The 21,830-nt window shown below is 45.5% G+C and overlaps 1 protein-coding gene across 1 annotated transcript in view; it reads right to left on the bottom strand.

Annotated features, from left to right (window-relative positions):
* The window catches only part of CDH13 (cadherin 13), a 1,033,853-nt gene that overhangs the window by 237,594 nt on the left and 774,429 nt on the right, over positions 1-21,830 (bottom strand). The window contains exon 7 of the mRNA XM_030863234.2: positions 8,752-8,930. Within this exon, the coding sequence (XP_030719094.2) occupies positions 8,752-8,930 (179 nt within the window). The remainder of the gene's footprint in view (positions 1-8,751; positions 8,931-21,830) is intronic.

Below are 21,830 nucleotides of genomic sequence, written 5' to 3'. Positions count from 1 at the left end.
CAGTAGCACAGCATCTTTAAATCTCTCTTTCTCTCTCTGACTCTGACCTTCCTACTTCCCCCCCTATAAGGACACTTGTGATTATATCAGGTCCAAATAGAAAACCCAGGATAATCTCTGCATCTCAGTATTCTTAACTTAATCACATCTGTGAAGTTCCTTTTGCCCTGTAACCTAACATACCCACAGGCTCTGGGGATTAGGATGAGGACGTCTTGAGGGGCATATTCTGTCTATCCTATAGGTCACGTTATAAGCACCATTTTAGAGGTGAAGAAACTGAAGCTCAGAGAGGTGAAGTGACTTGTCCAAGGTCACACAGTTAACAAGATACAGAGCCAGGATTCCTCCTCAGGGCTCTAAAATTCCCAGGCCTGTGTTCTGAGCCGTTACACCCCACGGCCTTTCTAATTGGAGAACTGAGGGAAACCGAGTAAAACTTTTCAAACGTGTGAAGAGGCTCAGAGCAAAGAACGAAGAAATTCCTGAAGAAGTTTTATAAACTATAAGGTTGTCCTTTAGGCAACCAGATTTTCCCCTCAATATGGTCTGTGCTATTCTCTCAGCAGCCTGCGGGGAGTAGACAAAGCAGAAGTTTGGGGGTCAAGTCCAATTCTCACATGGATTTCCAGCATGTGAATCAGGAAGGTCACGTCAGCCCTCGGGAACTTGGCTGCCCCTGTGGAAAATGGGTAGGTGGTCCTATGGTGGTCCTATGGTGGCCCTATGAGGGTTATGGCCCTGACTTAATGCCTGGCTGAAAAAATCGATGCTGTAATTGTTCACACCATAGATGTCCAGTGGAAGTACAACATACACTACCCCGTGTATTAGATAATCGAACACCAAGAAGAGGTAAGAATGGAGTTTTCCATCCTTCCCCATCCCAGAAATCCAGAGCTCAAGGAGACAGAACACAAGAATTAGAACCCAAGGAGTCTTCCATGGAGTAAAAGAAGTCTGCAAAACAGTTTATAAGACACAGGGGAGCAAATATCTAAAGGAATTTAATCTTGGTTCCTACTTTTGAGGTCCATAAATAGAGATGCTGTTCATTGAATTTCAACAGTCATTTCTACAGCTGTTCTTTGCAAAGGTCAAAAAAAATTTCATTTCCCATGGCTGTCTTAAAAACACAGAAACACACACCACACTATATCTATTAAGCTGCCTGCTGGAACCGATGAAAGGAAAGGTAAGCAGCACATGTACCTGACAAGGAAAGCCACTGCCATGGCCATGTGGCTTGAAGCAATGAGAATGCTTATCATTTCAAGTGGGGAAGTTTTGACAAGATTTACCTTAATACACCCTTAAAAACATTCTTTCCTGACAGTTTAAATATGTTGCCTGTGATCCTAGCAATATTGGCAGAGGCCACGATGCCTAGTATATGATTCCCACCACAACATTGTAAAACAATTACACTCCAATAAAGATGTTAAAAAAAAAAGATAAAGGAGAATTCAAACAAAGAAAAGTGCTCAGCTCAAACTCCTTAAAAAGACTAATGATACTTTTACAATGGAAATGTTAACACTGCATTTTAAGGGCCTCATTTGGAGACTGTTTGCATTTGCAAGAAAAAAGCAAGCAAGAAAAAGAAAACAAACCCTCCAAACTGACCATTAGCTACTTGGATTAGTTGCAAATTGCTCTGGCTATGTTCAGAAAAGCTGGCAGATTTCAGCTGATGAATTTCAGTCTAGCAGCCAAGATGATCGACTAAATAAACCATTTATCAAATGTTAGGGACCTCTATCTGATTTTACTTTGTAGTGCAGCCAGACATAGTTTAAAAACATAGACAGAGCTATCAGAATGAGGGGCTGAGTATGGTTATACAAAAGAATAAAACAGTGCCCCCAATGAACCCGATTTCGTTTAGTAGGATATGGTCCTTATTTTGTCCAAACATTTCCCCATTTAAGCAAGAGGCCCAGATCCTTGTGACCACCCTGTTCACCAAGGTATTCTTAGAGCCTAGTGCAGTTCCTCACACAGGGTACGTATAAGGTGAATAAATTAGATTGCTGGATGATTACACGAGGGCAAGAGTAAGCTCTCAACTAAAATAAAATCATTTCTTTTGTTTATATACCCATGCTAGGATGTGGATCTTGCAGTAAGTTCTGAGACAGTCTGTTAACTATGTACTCATAGATACAAACTGAAGGAACATAAGCCATCCATCCCTCCATTCATGTCTTTATCCGTCCCTCCATCTATCTGTTCATCCATCTATCCCTCCATCCACCCATCCCTCTGTCCATCCCTTCTTCCATCCCTCCCCCTCCAACCATCTCTTTATCCATCCACCCCTCCATCCAGCCCTTCATCCATCCATCCATCCATCCATCCATCCATCCGTCCATCCATCCAACAAATCTTTACCGAGTGTCTTATTTACCTGGCACTATGTTTGGCAATGGGAATACAGAGATGGGACAGAGATCCAAGATCTCTTTCTTTAGAAAGGGTATGTTCTGGAATGGTTTCAGAAAAAGTGAACAGAAGAGCTCGTAATGGAAAATACACCAAGTTTCCAAGTCAAACTTGATGTCTATTAACATCGAACTTATGATAAGGCAAGGGCAATACATAGTCACTGCAGCTGCTCTCACGACTCAGCTGTGAATCCAAGGAACTGCAGTAAAACCCAGCCCAGCACTGGCAAAAACGAAGAGTCATGACTCACAGAATAAAGTGAACATACCCTGCACCATCTGGGGAGACTCTTCTTATGTCTGTGGCATGTGGGTAGAAACAGTACGTAAAGCTCTCAGCAGCATCTGATGGGAACTGGAGCCCGAGTTATCAGCAGTCATAGGGAGTGTGACAAATGGTAATGACTGTACAACGCTTTGCTATCTGCAGAAGGAGAGGGGGTCGTGCACATCTCGAAAAGGCGATACAGTTGGTAGTGCAGATGTCATTACCAGTGATTACTGATGAGGAAATGGGCTCAGAGAAGGTAAATGATTTGCCCAATGTCACACAGCTGGCCAGGTGGGGAACTGGCACTCCCAGGCGGCATCCTACAGAACAAATCGCACACCAAAGGCATTCAATAAATGTTTTCTTTAAGAACTATAGTCTCAAAGTTGGAAAAGACATTAAAGATGTAACCTTTACTAGTTAACTGAATCCCTTCTGTTATGTCCTACAAAGGGCAGTCTGTGTTTGCCTATATCCTACAACAGGGAACTGACTAACCACTCTTAAAATTTCCTACTAAATCAATAATGATAATGATGACAGCTTGTGTTTATTCAGAATAGACAATGTACTTCACATATTTTGACACATCTGATCCTCACCAACAACCCACTTGAGGTAGGTGCTGCTATTCCCACTTTATAGGTGAAAACCAAGGCACAGAGAGGTCCAATAACCCACTGCTATGGGTTGAAGTGTGTCCCCGCAAAAGATATGTTGAAGTCCTAACCCCAAGTACCTGTGTATGTGACCTTATTTGGAAACAGGGTCTTTGCAGATGTAATCGAGCAACGATGAGGTCTTTAGGGCGGGTCCTAATCCAGTATGACTGGTGTCTTATAGGAAGACACAGGCATGCACAGAGGGAAGACAACATGAAAATACACTGCTCCAGAAGAAGGACATGTGAAGATGGAGCTGGAGACTGGAGTGATGTGTCTACAAAACAAGCAATGCCAAGAACTGCTGACAACTACCAGAAGCTAGAAGAGGCAAGGAAGGATTCTCCCCTAGAACCTTCCAAAGGAGCCTGGCCCCCCTGACACCTTGATTTCAGACTTCTGACCTTCAGAGCTGTGAGAGGATAAAATTCTGTTGTTTTAAGCCACCCAGCTGTGGTACTTCATAACAGCAGTCCTAGGAGACGAATACACTCACCTAGGTCAAAAGCCAGATAAATGATGGGGCCAGGATTCTTTCCCCAGATCCCACCTCCTAAGTCAGTAGGAACACTGAAACATGCTCTCCAAAGGCAGGAAGACCATGCAATTCACAGCACATTTGAATCACCTGGGTTCTTCTTTCAACTACTGATGCCTGTGTTCTACCCCCCGTGCCCCGCCCCCAGACTGATTTTACGGATCCAGCTTTGTTTGCAGCACTGAGGTTTCTAAAGCTCCTCAGCAAAGTTTGAGAACCAGTGTCCTAGTTGATGCTACTCTTCCCCTCTAGGGGAGTAAGCAGAACAAATCCACTCTCTTTTTCCAAAGACCAGCCCTCCTTAAACAGGAAGACAGCCCTCCTGTTCCCTCTGAGCCCCCCTTTTCCAGGCTACACATTCCCAGGTGGTCCACTATCCGAAGGAGGCCCACAGTCAACTGTGCTGCCCCAGAGGACTCCTGAATCACGGCGCCTGCAAATGCACCCGCTTTGGGGGAAGCCACAATGTAGTTAACCTTGGACAGACTGGAAAGCAGGGACTGACCCACTGTCCCTTCCACCGACCATATCATTTTCCACCTGGCCTGGTGTTCTCCCCAAGGTCACGGCTCAGTGGAGGCGGAACATCTCAGGGAGATGCCCACTGCACAGACAGCATCTGCTGGGCAACGCTGGTGGCCCACAGAATTGGAGCCAAGGCAGAGGCTGATCGTAGTTAGGAGGGAGAGGAGGGGGTCAGTTATAGTTATGGGTCCTCAGAAGATGAAGTGGATGAGCTGCCTTCTAGCATGTTCCCATTGCCCAGGGTGGGTGAGAGATGGGCGGTCTTGCTCCCGGCTCTGCACTGCAATCGGGTCTAGAGGCTGCAACGACACCCTGGGCAATGAAAGGAGGTCACCTGGCCAGATAGCGGCCTGAGCACACAGAGGGGCCATACGTTTCGCGCTGCCTGCCTCTCTCTCTCCCCGACATCCTTCCTTCCCTTCACCTTGCAGCAAAGATGTTCCTGAGCTAAGGACTGGGACCATGCAGGGAGGACACACTGACACAGTCCTCTCCTCCTCAGAGCGCGGGAAGGGGCAGCGCAGTGAAGGCACCTGTCTCCCCTGGCCCCGCTCAGGACGTCCTGGGAAGAAGAAAGGGCAGCGACCAAAATGGCAGCATTAAACAGCACTGATTGGCGTCCTTGCCTGTCCTCCATGACAAGCTTTAGTACAGAGTGACTGTGTGACAGGCAGGAAAGGTGGACGGGCAGGTTCAAAAGAAACAGTGCCTTCCCACCTCCCTGAGGTCTTCTGTCACCTCCCTCTTGGGGTCTTGTCGGGGTCCTCTTTGGGAACGTACTAGATGGAAAATCAAAGTGAAAACTTTACATCAATCGAGCTCAGGTCAACGCTTGAACTTCCGGAACCTCCACTCCCACAAGGCGGGGGCCAGACAGGAGCAAACCATTTGCGAAATCTCAGGGGCCCCTCAGCTCTAGGAGGAGTCCCATCCTATTTGTTAACACCCATTCAACGCGCAAACACACCATTGGAGTTACTGTCAGTGAATACATGGTAACCACACTTAACAATGGTTTAAATCATATCAAAGTTTGTAGGGGTCCCAATGGAATATTTTCTTAAAAATGAATGGTGCATAAATCTGTTTTAAGTGTTCTGCCCAGATGATCCAGAGGTAGACTTCTGAAACCACACCTAACACAGGATGCCTTCTCAGAAGGTCTCCAGAAATAGTAACAAACAATTCCATAATCCCGCTGCGGGAACTTGTCATATGGACATGAACCCTGGGAAAGGTACAGTGAGATGAAAACACTGCAAACTGGAACATACTCATGGGAAGTCTGACGCGCAAGTTCTGGCCCTTTAAAGATAAGCAACTTGAAGTCACGTTTTACCCTTTCAGCAAACTTGCCCAAGAGAATCTTAGCACAGCACTAGTAAACAGACAAGGCTTGCCTGAATCCAGGGACATTTCTTTCCTTCAGATTGTAGCCATGTTGCCTGGGTCAACACTGAACTCTGGAAACCCTCACAGAAACATGTCACTTTTCATTCATTTTCATTGATTTTCCAATTTTGGTTAAATTGCGTTGATCTTTTTTTCCTTTATGGAGCTGTTTATGTATTGTAGCTGAAAAGGCTTATTAATTTAACTCCCATAGTAATATACTTATTGCTACTTAACAAAAACCCAAATGACAAGAACATGAACTTGAGACACATTTGTCCCCCAAATAAACCTTAAAAATGGAATGATCTACTATATTATCATTTTGGTTTATAAATAGAGACTTACAATGCATTTTCTACCAGTAAAAAGAGAAGCTGAGATGGAGAAATCACCTTTCTCTTGTAGGAAGAATTTCCAAGTGCCTTCAGGAGAACTAGAGGTTATGGGAAAGCTGGTGTGTGTGCGTGTGTGTGTTCTCGCACATGCGTGCTGGGAGGGGAATAAAGGGAGAAATGGAAAGTTCTTACTTGCCTCTGAAGAAGATAATACGTCAGTCAGGCAGTCATAAAAATAGGGAGGTTTGGAAAGAGAATGAGAGACAAAATGGAGGAAATGGACTTAAAATGTTCTTTTTTCTGCTTCCTATTTTTAACGAGAAACGATTACATTTTCCAAGTGACAATCAGAGTTTCAATGCAAATTTCAATCTCTTCCTCTCTTTCCAATAATTCCCCATTTTCAGCTACTGTTTCCCACTTTTCACATGTAAAATCTTAGTGTCATCTCCAATTCATTCTTGCCAATATGCCAAGAAACCTATAATTAGGAGTGCTGAAATTGTGGTAGGTAGTGGGCAAACAAACATGCAGACGATCACATCTGTTTTCAAGAAATTTACTGTCTAGGCCAGCGGTGCCCACTAGCACTTTCTGTGATGGTGGTGACAGTCTCTGTCTCGGCCAGTATGGTGGCCACTAGCCACACAGGGCTCCTGAGCAGTTGAGATGTGGCTGGTCTGACCAAGAAATTGATTTTTACATTTTAATTTCAAGGATGTGAATTAAAATTTAAATAACCACATGTGACTAGCGGTTACTGCATCAGGTCTAGACCAAGAGGAAGGGGATATTCTTGTGTTTTTTTTTTTGTTTTTTTTTGCGGGGGGCGGGGCACACGGCACGTGGGATCTTAGTTCTGTGACCAGGGTTCGAACCTGCATCCCCTGCATTGGAAGGGAAAGTCTTAACCGCTGGACCGCCAGGGAAGTCTGACAGAAGGGGATATTCTTTAAAGAGACAGATGACAGTGTAAAGGAGCATGTGACAAATGCCATGTGAGGGCTGCAGCTCAGAGCAGTCAGAGTGGAGGAGGAAGAAGGCTGTGGAAGACTCAGCGGTGGAGCACCGCTTCCTAGATGGGGCGCATCTAACCCAGAAGCTTGTGAAGAGCTACAGCGAGGAAAACAGAAAGGAGGGGAGAAGGCATTTCTCACCCAAGGAGTTTTTAAATCAAAGACACAGAGGGGAAAATGCACAGGACTGTGAGGGAAACCCAGCCCTCGTCCTGCGGCAGATGGTGCTTGCAGAAGGTCGAGGGTGACTGCCAGGGGGCACGTCCATGGAACGATGCCCTGCTGGGAACAAGGGATCCCAGGATGGGGGCAGATCTGGGGGGGTGATCGAGGCAGAGAATCCTCAAGTGGGTTGACATGCTGTGTGAAGGGCCAAGAGGCTCTCCTCTGGAAGGTAGCCTGTGGGGGATGACAGGGTAGCCCTGGGACTTGGGAAATAGGCCAGGGCCACCAGACAAATGTAGGGGGATGTAAGTGGGCCAGGAACACATGCCCCCCTAAGTGCGACAGCTGCTACCAGCTCCACCTGACTGTCACAAGTGGTCCGACCCATCGTCCACATGTCCACACTGGGACCCCGATTTCCAGAATTTCTGATTTTCAGAAAGGCTGGAAATTGGAATTTAAAAAAATATGAAATCAAAATATTTGGATATGGCGACTAATATGAAACTTTAAAACACCCTGGGCCAAACCAAAGAGCAGGCATGTGGACTGACTGAGGTCCACGGGGCACCTGTCTGTGACACGTGACCTGGAAGATGGGTGAGGTTCCATAGAGATCGCCTTGCAGGACAAGAGCAGAGACTGAGGGGAGAGAAAGGCTCGGGCGGAAACACTGGCACAGGCAGCAGAAGGTTTGAGAAAGAAGTAAGTCAAAGCTACCTGACTCTGTGACAAGGAGGAGAGTGTCAGTGATCTGGGACAGTCACTTCCCTCCCCTTTCCTTCCCCCCTCCCTCCCCCACCCTCCTGGCAGACAGGTGAGGCAGGCAGAGCCCACAGTCGCTGGGGCCTCAAGAGCAAGTGGTCGGTGATGTACGGTTCCCAGGGGGTAAGGGCAGGGGGGAGGGATACATTGGGAGATTGGGAGTGACACATACACACCACTATATATAAAATAGATAACTAATAAGGACCTGCTGTACAGCACAGGGAACTCTACTCAGTACTCTGCAATGACCTATATGGGAAAGGAATCTGAAAAAGAGTGGAAACATGTACATGTATGACTGATTCACTTTGCTGTGCACCTGAAACTAAATCAACTATACTCCAATAAAAATTAAAAAAAAAAAAAAAAAGAGTAAGTGGTCAGTGAGGAAACAGGCATCGAGTTGAATGAATGCAAATAAACGCAAAGGACATGGCTTTTCCAGTGTGTGTTTTCTGGGGTCACGTAACATCCCATCACCCTTGACAGATTCTCCCCAATCCAACCATGTGTAAATATCTCATTTCCGCTGCTACATAAGGTGCCGCTGACGGAAGCCGCACATCTTCCCTCATGTGAAAGCCATGTTCAATTCTCATGAAAAAGAAGTTGTGTGCTTTGCAGCTCACCTCCCGGTCCAGCAGTGCAGGTGACACGACGGTGACAATGTCTCCTTTCTCAGGATCGATGTAGAACATGTTGGGAGAGGGCCTGTCAGGCGTCTGCTGACGGATATTATACCGCAGGAGGGCATTATCCGTGGCCGGGTCGTCCGCGTCAAAGGCTGTCATCCGCATCACCGTGGTTCCTGAGGGGGCAGGAGCAGGGGATGGTCACTTGGGGGACAGCGATGGGCAGAGCCCCTCCCCGCACCTGGGCAATGGCAGTGGAGTGATGCGTCAATCACTTTCCAAATTAAAAAAGCAAAACCCTTCCCTGGCTCCGTTAGGTTTTAGCTTTCCTTCCGCCCTCCCTCTCTCCTCCATCACGTTAAAAGACCTGAAATAAAGAAATCTTTCCTGTTCAGCAGATTGACAGCTTAATTTTTCCTTCTCCTGATACGCTGTTTATTTCCACGGGCTTTCATTTCATTGTGGATGTGGCTCTGTGACAATGGCCTTCACTTTAAAATCTCTTATTGAATGCCTACCACGTGGGGGGCCCTGGGCTGGGTGTCCGGGAAAAAGGGGTGCCAAAAAGTCACATTCCCTGGGGTCCGGCAGGTCGGCGCTAAGCAGGAGAGAGAGCGTTTGAAAATAATAAAGCATTCACAGCGCATTGAGAGAGGGTGATGTGAATACGGATGAGAACAGCCTCATCTAACCACGGGCTCAGGAAAGGTTGCCGGTGCAGGTGGGTGAGTAGGTGTAAGCGAGGGGAAGGAGGGGCGCCTCAAAGGGAAAGGTACTGCAGTTAATTCCGGTTACAGGGAATGGGCGTGGATGTTACTTGAGCATGCTCTGTGCGCAGCCGCAATGCTGACACTTTAGAGACGAAGATGGTATAAAGACGAGAGTGACGGGGACTATTTGATTGTAACAAGGTTGAGAAGGGTGTCGGACACAGGGATCGCTCACACACAGCTGATATGAAGGTCGACTGGCATTAGGTGCTTTGGAAGACAACTGGATAGCAACTAGTACAAAAAAAAAAAATGCATTCACTCTCTTGGCATTTACCCTCAAGAAACACTTGCACGTGTCGACAAGGGGTTTTGGCGGGGATGTTTACGGAGGATCCGAGAAACATTTGGAAAGAACCTAAGCATTCAACAACAGAGGAATTGCTAAAATGATGTTATCCCTACACTGTGAAATACTCCGCAGCACTTAGAAAAGGTTGTACAGATAACGTGCTCTAACACAGAAGGCTCTCCAAAACTGAATGATAGCAAGTTGGAAAATGTTATCCATAGTATAACATCATTTTTACGAACCTACTTGCAAACAGAAAATTCCACAAACTTTATGCATATATTTTTCAGGTACAGTTTATGTCCATAAATGGACAGAAGAAGGTCTATAAGGGTGAACTTCACACTGGCTTTGGTGGTTAAACCTGGGAAAGGAGAGAGGGCACTGGGATTAATGGTGATGCAGGGACGAGGGAAGATGGTGGCCGATCTGTAATGGTTTGATCATTTTTACAAGGAGCATGTAGTATTTTGTGATTAAAATTTAATTTAAAGGGATCATAATTATAAACACCAATAGAAGCACGGTCTAGAGTGGAATCTGGCACATTTACCTGCTGGTCTTGACAACCGAGAGCCACCATATTTGGCTCAGGGTGACGTGCCCAACTCTAATTTTTCACTGTGGTTTACTCTTCTGTGAATGTAGGGCCCCATCTTCTGATTCTGAATCCTCTGAGCCCACAACATGTGAGCTAATGGGTAAGAGATGGAACCAGCAGACCTATCGTCCCCAGCAGGAATACTCATATACAGAAAATATTCAAGCTTAAAGGAAACATAGAGTTCATCTAGTTCAGTCACCATCCCGGTATTCCTTTCCCTTTTATAACAGTGCTTCCCAAGCCATCAAAGCCCGTTTATTTTTTCCCATAATCAGAATCAGATTATCAGCCATTAGGTCCGAATGATCAGGCAAACGGATCTGACCATCCTAAAGTAAGATCTATCTGTTAAATAGTCTCAGCTCATCTCATCAATCTGTGAAATAGTCTCACTTAATTTCACCAATGTTGCCATTAAACCAGATGCATCCAGACACATCTTCTGCTCTGTGTTGTGTCTTTGCCCTTCTTTGTTTCTTTGTGAAACTGCACCAGGGCAGGCTTCAGGGACAGTGTCGGAATAGATCCTCGGCACATGCAGCCCACTGCCTTGTCCCCTGCCTTCGGACCATGTCAGCAAGCCATCTGGTTCCTGTGCTGCTGCTCACTGAGCTGCACTGTGCAATCAGGGTTCTTTCTCTGCCCAGTGGTCCAGGAAGCCGCTGCCAGTTTGTCAGCGTTAGTGTCAAGGGTACACTCGTTTGCCTTCCTGGTCTAGGAAAACAGGCCCACTTGGGGGTCTCTGTCAGAAATGAAAGGCGACTTCCAGGCCCACATCTCACCCCGGGCCACGCTAAGTGAGCTCCATGTGGGCAAAGACCTGGAAGGAGGCCTCCACACCACGGATGCCCTACAGGAAACAGTCCTCAGCTAAGGACCTGTGACCTGGTGCCCTGCACTTTGTTAGTGTCTAACGAATGCTTGAGTGATGGAATTTGTGCCCTATTTAATATGCCTTTAATTGAAGTCAGAAACGAACAGGCAAGAATGTATAAAAAAATGAAGCCATCATGGTTTGTGATTGTCATGGCTTCGTAGGAAGGAAAAAAAGACCTCTCAGGGTGATGAATTTTTAGTTTCCACCAGGACATTCATTGATAATGTCTTTTTTGGTATTATTTTTTGCAGATTTGATAATATGGGATGATAAAAAGTTATCCTGGAATACTCCCAAGGTTACACAGAAGATGTTTTTTATTTTAATGAATTGTTAGGGAGTAAGTGAACTTGGTCTTAAGCCCTGCCTTTGTCTTTACCCTGCTGTGAATACACACCTGGATTTAATTCTGAGGCCCACTTCTGTAGACAATGAGCATTGCTGAAGTCATCTAAATAGGTTTGCAGCATTGAAGGAAACGACCTTGGGGTAACATCTAGGTTCAGGTCTTAACTAACTGTGTGAACTTGAGCAAGTTAATCAACCCTCCTTGAACCTCAGTTTCCCCATATGCCCCCTCATAACGTTAGGACATTAGTAACACTTTTCTCTATGGTCACTGTAAGGACTTGATGGGACAATACATTAAATAACTTGGTGCCGTGCCTGGTACGTTAGAGTTCTGAGGAGGATGCCTTTTATCACCGTTCTGTCCTGAGTTCTGAGCCTATCATGGCGGTGCAGGCAATGACCTCAGACGAAGGAGCTCAGAAGTAAGTTGTCCATAGAAACCGGCACCTGCTATGGCAGAAGCCCCGGTGCCCATAATCTCAGAGTTGCCCTGCCTTACCTTCTCCCTCCCGCCTTGTCCACAGTCTTAGTTTATAGATTTGGGTTTCTACTGTGGAGATCACAAATCTATGATAACACATACACATGCGTGTGCATGCACGCACGCGTACACGCACACACACACACACACACACATTCTGGAGCCGCCACTGCTTCTCCATACGGTACTCTAGTACTCCTCTAGGATCAAGGCTCTATCCCGAGTCCTGGTATATCTGATGGGCCCGACACCCTGTTCTTGTCCTACTCCTCCTCTGGGGGCTGGATCATGATTTTCTTTTCTTTTTTTTTTTTTTTTTTGCGGTACACGGGCCTCTCACTGTTGTGGCCTCTCCCGTTGCGGAGCACAGGCTCCGGATGCGCAGGCTCAGCGGCCATGGCTCACGGGCACAGCCGCCCTGCGGCATGTGGGATCTTCCCGGACCGGGGCACGAACCCGCGTCCCCTGCATCAGCAGGCGGACTCTCAACCACTGCACCACCAGGGAAGCCCTGGATCATGATTTTCATACTTCCAGGTTCTGCAATTGGCGGGCTAAGCCTCCTAAATCACCATTTCCTAAATTGTTTCCAAGGGACCCTGGTTCCATGGGTTCATCAGAGAAACACATTTGGGAAATATGCAGAAATCACAGTTCAGCAGGTTTCCCTCTTGGAGAACTTCCTAGCATCCTTAAGAAGCAAATGCATATTGTGAATCTCCAAGAGAAAACAGCATCTGTAGCATTTCCTAAACTTCTTTGTTGATGGAACCTCTTCATTTTAAGAACTTCTTTATGTGATGGGTCACATGGTCCTAAATTTTGCCCTTGGGGGACACAGACTGTGTTCTATTCATATTTATAAGCTTGGTAGCTATCACTCAATAGGTCCTCTGTCAATGTTCTTTGGGTAGAATTGCATTCTTGCAACTCACCATAGCTTTGCCTTATTCCACAGTGACCGGAAGTCATGGATAACTCATTAGTGAGAAGATTGGACAGCACTGCCTGGACATTTTTCATAACCAGGCATGCTCCCCCACTACCTCTGAGCTCTTTTCCCCCGCTAGAGGTCCTTGTTGGACCTGGGTTTAGCAGACATACACCAATTCCAAGTCCAGGGCTGATGTTCAGCATGTAGGCACCAGGACAGTTGTTCCACGGCCTATGGATGGCCCCTATGCCTTAACCTTGCCCACGCCCACATGCTGGACTCTGAGAAGAAGGGCTCATTTATGTCCATCAGCCCAGCAGCTTCTCATCTGTGCTTATCTTGTGCTTATGTGTGCTTCCTGATGGCAGAGAAATGATAATTATACGATAGACACACATGTGGGTCCTCCATGTAGTACACTTCTGTCTTCTTCCCCATCACAATATTCTCCCATGTGTCAACATAAATGATAATCACTCTGTCACTCCCAGAGCTGGATGAACTAGCAGTGGTCCCTCCAAAGCAAAAGAATTACAGGCTGCTAGTTGAAAGCCCCAAGTCAGGCCGTCATTTTCTTTTGTCGAAGGACATGGCTGCCAGTGTGATAGGCTGATAAACAATTAGGAGAGTTTTGTCTTGGCCAGTAGCCCCTTCCTCTTGGCTGTGTTTCTCTGATTAAAGACATGTGCCGCCTGCTGTCATGGCCTTGAAGCCGGTGTTTGAAGTTCCGCTTCCTTGTGATTTCAGGCATAGTCACACCCTTGAGAAGTGGAGTGCAGCTCTGAAGGTCAGGGGCTGTTTTCAATCTCCAGGTAAGGTCAGCCAGCCTCAAGAGTGGGAGACTCCAAAAGACTGCTCGCTCTGTGCCACAGTTGACAGAATTCTACTGTTCTTGACACTTCTTTGTCTTCATCCCCAAACATTTCCTTCACATGATCAAAAGTGTCAGACTCCTTTTTTAAAAAATGATATTCTTATAAGTGAATAATATATTGAGACATGAACACGGACATTCATGTCTGTATTTGGCAGTGAATACACTTCGATAGCACAGTCGAAGCAACTGTATGCTTTCCAGGGGGATGCAAAACATAAAAACCGATATGATCAGAGATGGCAGGCATCACTAAGTGAGCTCCTTAGATGTGACAAAATGTCACGTCATCAGAAAGCATCCAACTCATGAGAGGAGGTAGGGCATTCTAGCCCCACCCAAACATCTGTCTCTGCGACTAAACTGTCTCAGGGATGTGCCTCAGAGGTTACTTTTAAGAGAACACGGCCACAGATCCGGCACAGCATAACCCACTCCTTCGTGTTTATTTCCGTGTCAGAAGGAAAGCCCTTAGACTCTAGGCACCTTGACTTGTTTAGCTGGGTGGGAGGGACACAGAAGTATCGTGGAGTATGTCTAGTCGGACTGACACTGATTTGAAACTAAATTTCTGTTGGAGTCCTTCAGGTTGAAGGGGTTCTGGGCATCCTGATTCCAAACGCCCAATCAGTGTTCTAGATGTGGGATGACAAACCAGCCAGTGTGCCCAGGGCTGAGTGCATTCCAGGACAGACCTGGGCAAACCAGAATACGTGTGTCACCCTATAGGCCAAGTTCTGCTATCATATACAGACATATCTCATGGTCACGACTGTCAGAGTACAAACATGAAAATCGCTGCCACTGTGACATTAGTGGCCTGGGACATGCAACTCCCCACTGGCCAACCAGTCTGGGACTGCTTTCTGACCACACACGTGGACACAACCCAGATCTCCCCTAACAGTTGTTAATGGCGAGAAGAGAACCGGGTGAACAAATGCAGGCAGAACAGTGTTAGAGGCACTGCTGAGGATGTGGGTTGTCTGCTTTCAAATCCTGCCACACCAGGAACCATCTGGATATCCTCGGGCAAATTCCTTTACTTTGTGGAGCCTCAACTTCCTCACTTACAAAAGAGCATTTCCCTTAACCGGCTATTGTGGCGTTGAATGAAATAATGCAGTGTTTCTCAACCTTTATTTTTTCATGATCACTAATATCTAGTAAGACACCAAGAGTCTTTTTAGATATTTTTTTCCTACCTGTCATCCCCTGCCATAGATATCTATCATGGCCCTTTGAGGACCACAAACCACTGTAATATCTCATGTTTTTAATGTCTCCCCAAGCACCAATTTTTTCCCTCTTGGAGGTGATAATGTCTCCAATGAGAATGTATAAATTAAGAAATATAAAGTCCAGTGCCTAGGCAGTGATAAATATAAGTGTGAGATATAAGTTTTATTTACTGTTTTTTACTAAAATTTTTTTTAAATTTTTAATTTTTTTGTAAGTTTTATTGATATTTTTATTGACTGCTGCAATTTGCAACTCACTTCCGGCGGGCGGACCTCATTGCCATGATGATGGTGATGGGCCAAATGTCTCATGGGACCCAACCACATGGACTGCAACTCATACTAGTTCTGGGACTCACACCCAGGATCTATAGAAGCAGAGATTAATTAAAATCTCATAAGGAAACAATCCCTCTCTTCCCTTAGATAAGTCTAGAAACTTCTGTTGAGCACATGCACGCATGATTCATCTTCCTCTGATCTTGTCAATGTTGCCGTGTACACAGGAATTAATATGGAAACTGTCAAAGAGTAGTTGACAGAAGATACCAAACCAATCTGATAGGTATCCAGAGGCAGCCAGCACTCTGCAGTGCATGCATTCCTGAAAAGGCACCCATGGAATGAATCGTAAATAATGTCTTATTTCCCCATTGACCTACATTAGCATTTCAGACCTGCTGTATCTTCATTTGAGGGGGGGTCCAATCAGAAGCTGCTCCTCGTAATTCACTTTAACTCTTTCTGCTTATCTCCAAAACACTCTGCTAGCAGGTGGGGTGGGGGAAGGAGGTGGGCTGTCTGCTGTGGGTGAGGAGACTCTTAAAGCCCTGCCCGATACTCCGGAGGAGACAGAAGAGGTGCTCTGACTCTGACTTTGGTGGGGAGAGAAGGGGGAAAGCAGGTTAGATCCAAGGCCAAGGCCAAGCTGGGAGATTCAGCTTTGCCACCATTTCTCCTTTGGGGGGCCTGACCCTCTGTTCCCCAATTATCTAGGGATTGTCATTTACCAGCACAAAGACTCTCTCGCACTTTTCATTTGGTGGTCAGGCTGTGTGTTAGACCTAAAAAGTTCTCGATAATGTGAGTTTTGATGAAGATGCCAATGACCTTTGGCCTCTCTTCTGACAGTAGCCCAGACACGTTGGCCCTGAGGGTGCGGCTCTCTGGCCCCATTCCCAGAGTGGGGTCATGAGAGCTGGGGCAGGAGTGAGAAGCTCAAATGTCCACCCAGTGCCCACACGGTCACTTACATGAGTAAAGTGATTTTGATACAGTTGGGAGAGGTGGTGGCTAACTAGAGGGTACATGTCCGCCAAAGAGGCAGCTACCTTTTAGTTCAGGGTAAGTGCTGCATTTCTGAAATGCAAGTCTGGAGAAGCCAGACCTTTTGATTTTTCAAGACAAGGTGGGAATTTGGATTTTCATATAAACTGTCAAAATATTTACATGCTGGACACTAGTTCAAATGTAAAATACAGAAGATCACTGAGTGGGACAAAGAAAGCCAAATAAAACAGATCATGGCAGGCTTAGTCCCAGGCTCACCAGTTTTCAACCTTTGATCTTGGCTGTAGGTAGAGGCGATTCTTTCCCCCAAAGACAGTAACTAAATATTGTTACTATAATCTCTGGTGATAGATTACAGTGTAAGAAAATGGCATATCCACTATAAAGAGTTCACCCTTCTTCCTTCCACCTCCCTTTTGGAACAGGGAAGTTCCCCTGTGTGGCCCCAGCCCCAGCCAAGTGGGAGGCAGTAGAGACACAACAATACAAACATGTGATGCATGTGTCATGTGCTAACTTATTTGATCCTATAGTAACTCCAGGAGGTATGTCATATTGTTAAACCCTTTGTACGGGTGAGGAAACAAAGACTGAAAAGGCCATATAGTCACCCCATGAGCCAGGATTTGAACCCTGCTTTACTGAAGAGACTGTGGCTCAGACTGTGAGTTGCTACCCAGAATCCATTCTTCCTTGCTTCCTTAGTAACATAACTCTGATTTCAGCTGGCCACATTGCTGACTAGGTGAGATGCTAGATGTCCCAGCTTCTCTGCCAGCTACTGTGGTCACCGACTAAGGTTTAGACAATGAGATATAATTAGAAGTAAAGTGTGTGAGACTCCTGGGAAGGTTCCTTAAAGGGACCTCATCCAGAATGTGTGTGCTTTTGTAACACCCTCTCTCCTCACTTCCTGATGCCTGGGATGCAGATGTGATGACTATTATAGCTTCAGCAGCCATTGTGGACCACGAGGTGGCCCTTCAAATAAAAGCCACGTGATAGAAAGGTAGAGCAGAAAGACAGAAAAAATATGAGTCCCTGAGTCTCTTATGACCACGGAGCTTCAAGGAAAGCTTGGAATTCCTCCCTTTGGCTTTGTTTACATGAACAAGAAATAAATGAAAGAAAGGTGAAAGCCCATCTTGTTTAAGCCATCATCATTCTGAGTTTGCTATTTCATGTGGTCACAACTAATGTTCTCTGAAAAAGGAGAAAGTAAAGATTGAAGAAAATAAACACATTTTATTAAATAGTTTTACTCTAGAAAGTAAATTTTGTTGCTTTAGCCTAGAGCTAGAGGGCACTAATTTAGACAAGTGTAGAAACATCTAGTCACAATTGGTAGGTATTTTCAAATATTCAAATTGATTTCCACTCACCTAACTCATCTTGAATCCAGAGATAATCTTTCTATCAGGTGGTAAGACTGTCCTATTAGTAGCCTCCAGCAAATCATAACTTTGTATTGTCCCTTCCACCTGGACTGTGTGTTTAGCCGTCTGACATTCTCTGGCCAATGGGACACGTGGAAACATACAAACAGAGGTTTGGAAGTACTTGTTCACAAGAGCTTGTCCTCCTGGAAAGCAGCCGCCATCTAAAGATATCTGGGCTCTCCTGCTGGAGGGGCCACATGTCTGGAAACTGATGCTCCCTGGCTGACACCCCTAAATACCCATCAGACATGCAAGCTGAGGCCATCTTGGAACAGTCAGCTCCAGTTGAGCTTCTACGTGACAGCAGCCACATGGCCAACCTCAGGCAGGACCAGCAAGAGAACTGTCCCACTGAACCCATCCCAACTTGCAAAATAATGAACAACTAAATGGCTGTTGTTTTAAGGCACTAAGTTTTGGTGTGTATCATTATACAGCAGTAGATAACAGGTAAAGGAGTGTAAGTGGATTAACCTTCACATAGAAGCTAGAAAATACTGTATAATTTAAAAAACAGTGTGGGGGGCTTCCCTGATGGTGCAGTGGTTGAGAGTCCGCCTGCCGATGCAGGGGACACGGGTTCGTGCCCCGGTCCGGGAAGATCCCACATACCGCGGAGCGGCTGGGCCCGTGAGCCATGGCCGCTGAGTCTGTGCATCCGGAGCCTGTGCTCCGCAATGGGAGAGGCCACAACAGTGAGAGGCCCGCATACCGCAAAAAAAAAAATAGTGTGGAAGTTGCCATTTTAACTAACCGAATAGCACACCATATTTAAGGGATGGACCAAACTAAAAAGGGACAGGTACAGGCAAAAAACTGATGAGAAGAGAATGCAACCCATTTCTTAAATGTTGGGCTTTTGGGGCTACCAATGACATCACCATAAATCACTGCAATATGCTGACCGCTGAGCGTGGTGGTTGCCTAATGGATATTCTCTGTTAAAGCACTGAATCAAGCTGGCACAAAGTATATACTTTCAACGCAGGTTTGAGATGAGTAAGTACCTTCAAATAAGAAGACAACTCTGTTCTTAAAAGTGAGAACACCTTCAATTTTGAGATAGTTGCCCACCTCCTTTAATAGCAGCCAGGAGTGCCTCTGTGTAGCTGCAATTACCACAGGCTTGATTTGAAATGTGATCGACTTCTCCTCTCAAATTTGCTCTCCCTCCCGGGAGCTAGTTGGTTTTTTAAACACAAATTGACAGTCAAATATGTAATAAGTTATGACAAGTTGAGCAATGGCTGTCCCCCATCTGTTTTCAAAGGTGGTTTATTTTTATAGGGATAAAGAGATGGTGGCGACAGAACCACCTTATCATTATTTCAATTCTTCCGTGGCACCTGCTAAATGTTCAATCTCCACAGTGCCTTTGCCCTGCTTCTCTGGTGAGCTGTTGTTTGAGCTGCAGCGGGCCAGATGTTAGGAAAAATAACTGTTTTTGAGATAGAAGGTAACACATGGAAAAACTGGGGTCCCTCCTGTCAGGATTCACTTTATTGCCCTAATTTCTTTGTTTCATCCAGCATTTTGAGGTAATGTTTTTCTCAAAACCTATTCAAAATTCTATTTAATCTTTTTATCTATAATTCCTTTCTGTGCAGCCCTTTAAAAAGGATCCAGGAAACACTGCTCAATTAACTGATCTTGCCTAAAATACTTCAAAAAAGCATTTTTAAGTGGAATCTCTATCCCCAGTACTGGATTAGTACAAAGTAGCTGAAATTCTCGAATGTGAAAATATTTTTTCCATAAAACTGAAGAAAAATAAACCAAAAGGAAATTGTGGTGTATTTTTTGTTTGTTTGCTTAACCAATTTAAGAGATATTTAAAAAGCAATTCTAGTTCTCCTTAGAGCAGTGGTTTTCAATTGAGGGTGATTTTATCCCTCAGGGGACACTGGGGAATGTCTGGAGACATTTTGGGGTCGTCACAGCCAGGGCGGGGTATGTGATGTTGGAACCTAGTGGGTCGAGGCCAGGGATACTGCTAAACACCCCACAATGCATAGAACAGGCCCACCACAAAGAATTACGCAGCCCCAAATGTCAAAAGTGCTAAGGCTGAGAAACACAATCTTCGAGTTATTTATACCTGGGTCTCTAAAAGTAATGGCACTTTTAAAATCCCATACCCAAAAAATTGAAACAATTTGCCTCTCTTTTGGAACTCTCTCTTGTAGATGTGAAGTTCACTGAGCACAGAGATACTATCTCTTCTGTATTTATTCCCCTCACAGTGGCTCAAATATTAGTACCACAGAATATGCAAATATACAGAATATATAATGTTTAAGAACATGCTAATACTAGACATAAACTATTATATATAGAATGGATACACAGCAAGGTCCTACTGTATAGCACAGGGAACTAGATTCAACCTCTTGTGGTAAACCACAATGGAAAAGAATATGGAAAAGAATGTATGTATATGTATAACTGAATTGCTTTGCTGTACAGCAGAAATTAGCACAACATTGTATATCTACTTCAATAAAAGAAATTTTTTAAAAAGAAGAACATGCTAATTCTAACATCATTTAGTTTTCCTGCTTAAATTTTTTTTTTTTTTTGCGGTATGCGGGCCTCTCACTGTTGTGGCCTCTTCCGTTGCGGAGCACAGGCTCCGGACGCGCAGGCTCAGCGGCCATGGCTCACATGTGGTATCTTCCCAGACCAGGGCATGAACCCGCGTCCCCTGTAACTGCAGGCGGACTCTCAACCACTGCGCCACCAGGGAAGCCCCCCCTGCTTAAATTTTATATAACTCAAAGCATGAAGATCTTCAAAGATAACAGGATAATGAGCTTCATAAGAGTAGTAAGAGCTTCGTAAACATTTGTTGAATGCACGAGTGAATAAATAAATGAATAAGGTAAATGAATGAATGAATAAAGGATGAATATTTTTATTTGTTATCATCTTTCTTCTATTACAGCTTGAGGTAATGGTGAAGGTATAAGCAGAAACAAGTAAATAATTAATGCCTGACTTCCACTAAATATTAATTCCTAAGTAAAGTCTGAAGATAGGCCTATTGCCCTCATCATTTTAAGGGCAAAGGCGAGGCAGTTTTGCTATTTAAAATCATTGGTTTGTTATTTCAGTTTAGCCTATATTAGGCTGGGCTAAACTGAGGTAACAAACCAATCCATGCGTCAGTGGCTTAACGCATAGGGTTAATTTCTCCCTCAGATTCAGCTCATATTGTGGCTCCCTTTCAAGGGGTTCCTTTCCCAGTTGTGATGTAGGGACCTAGACACTGGCATCTTGTAGCCTTGCCACTGGGACACGTGGTTTCCTGACTGTTGTGGGAGAAGCAGAGAGCTGCAAAGCCACGGGCAGACTCATTAAGTGCTTCATCCAGAAAGTGCAGATCACCACTACTACCTGCAGTCTACGGCCAGGTCGGTGTCTCAGGTAAGCTCAAGAGCAGGGCCGGCTTCACGGGTGTGCGGCCTGTGTGGTCGGCCGCGGTGCTGTGTTCAGAAGGGCCCTGTGCTTGTTTTAATGCTCTCCTGTCACCCTCTTGACAGTCTTAATAATTGTTGAACAAGGGGCCCCCCATTTTCATTCCACAAATCATGCAGCCTGTCCTGGTTAAGAGCCAGGAGCCAGACCTGCGAGAGGCCTGGGAAATGTACAAGAGGCATCGAGACCCCCCTGGGCGCAGCAGGAATCTCGGTCAGAGATCCTGCCAATCAGGCCATAACGCAGAGCCCTTTGTTTCCATCATTAGGGCTCCAGCGGTTACTGCTCATAAAACTCCTTGCTTCCCCATGGTTTCATCCCTATTAGGCGGGAAGCATTACGTAACAGCTCAAGAAGTCTAAACAGCTTCCGCGCTGGTACGCGACCTGCTCAGTGCCGGCTCCCGCCTCCCAAGCTCTGGGTTCTCTGCCCTGGGAGACCTGCGC

Source organism: Globicephala melas, chromosome 19, assembly GCF_963455315.2.
Source record: "Globicephala melas chromosome 19, mGloMel1.2, whole genome shotgun sequence".
Classification (NCBI taxonomy): Eukaryota; Metazoa; Chordata; class Mammalia; order Artiodactyla; family Delphinidae; genus Globicephala; species Globicephala melas.
Note: the sequence above shows the minus strand (reverse complement) of the source record. Positions and strands in the feature narration are given on the sequence as shown.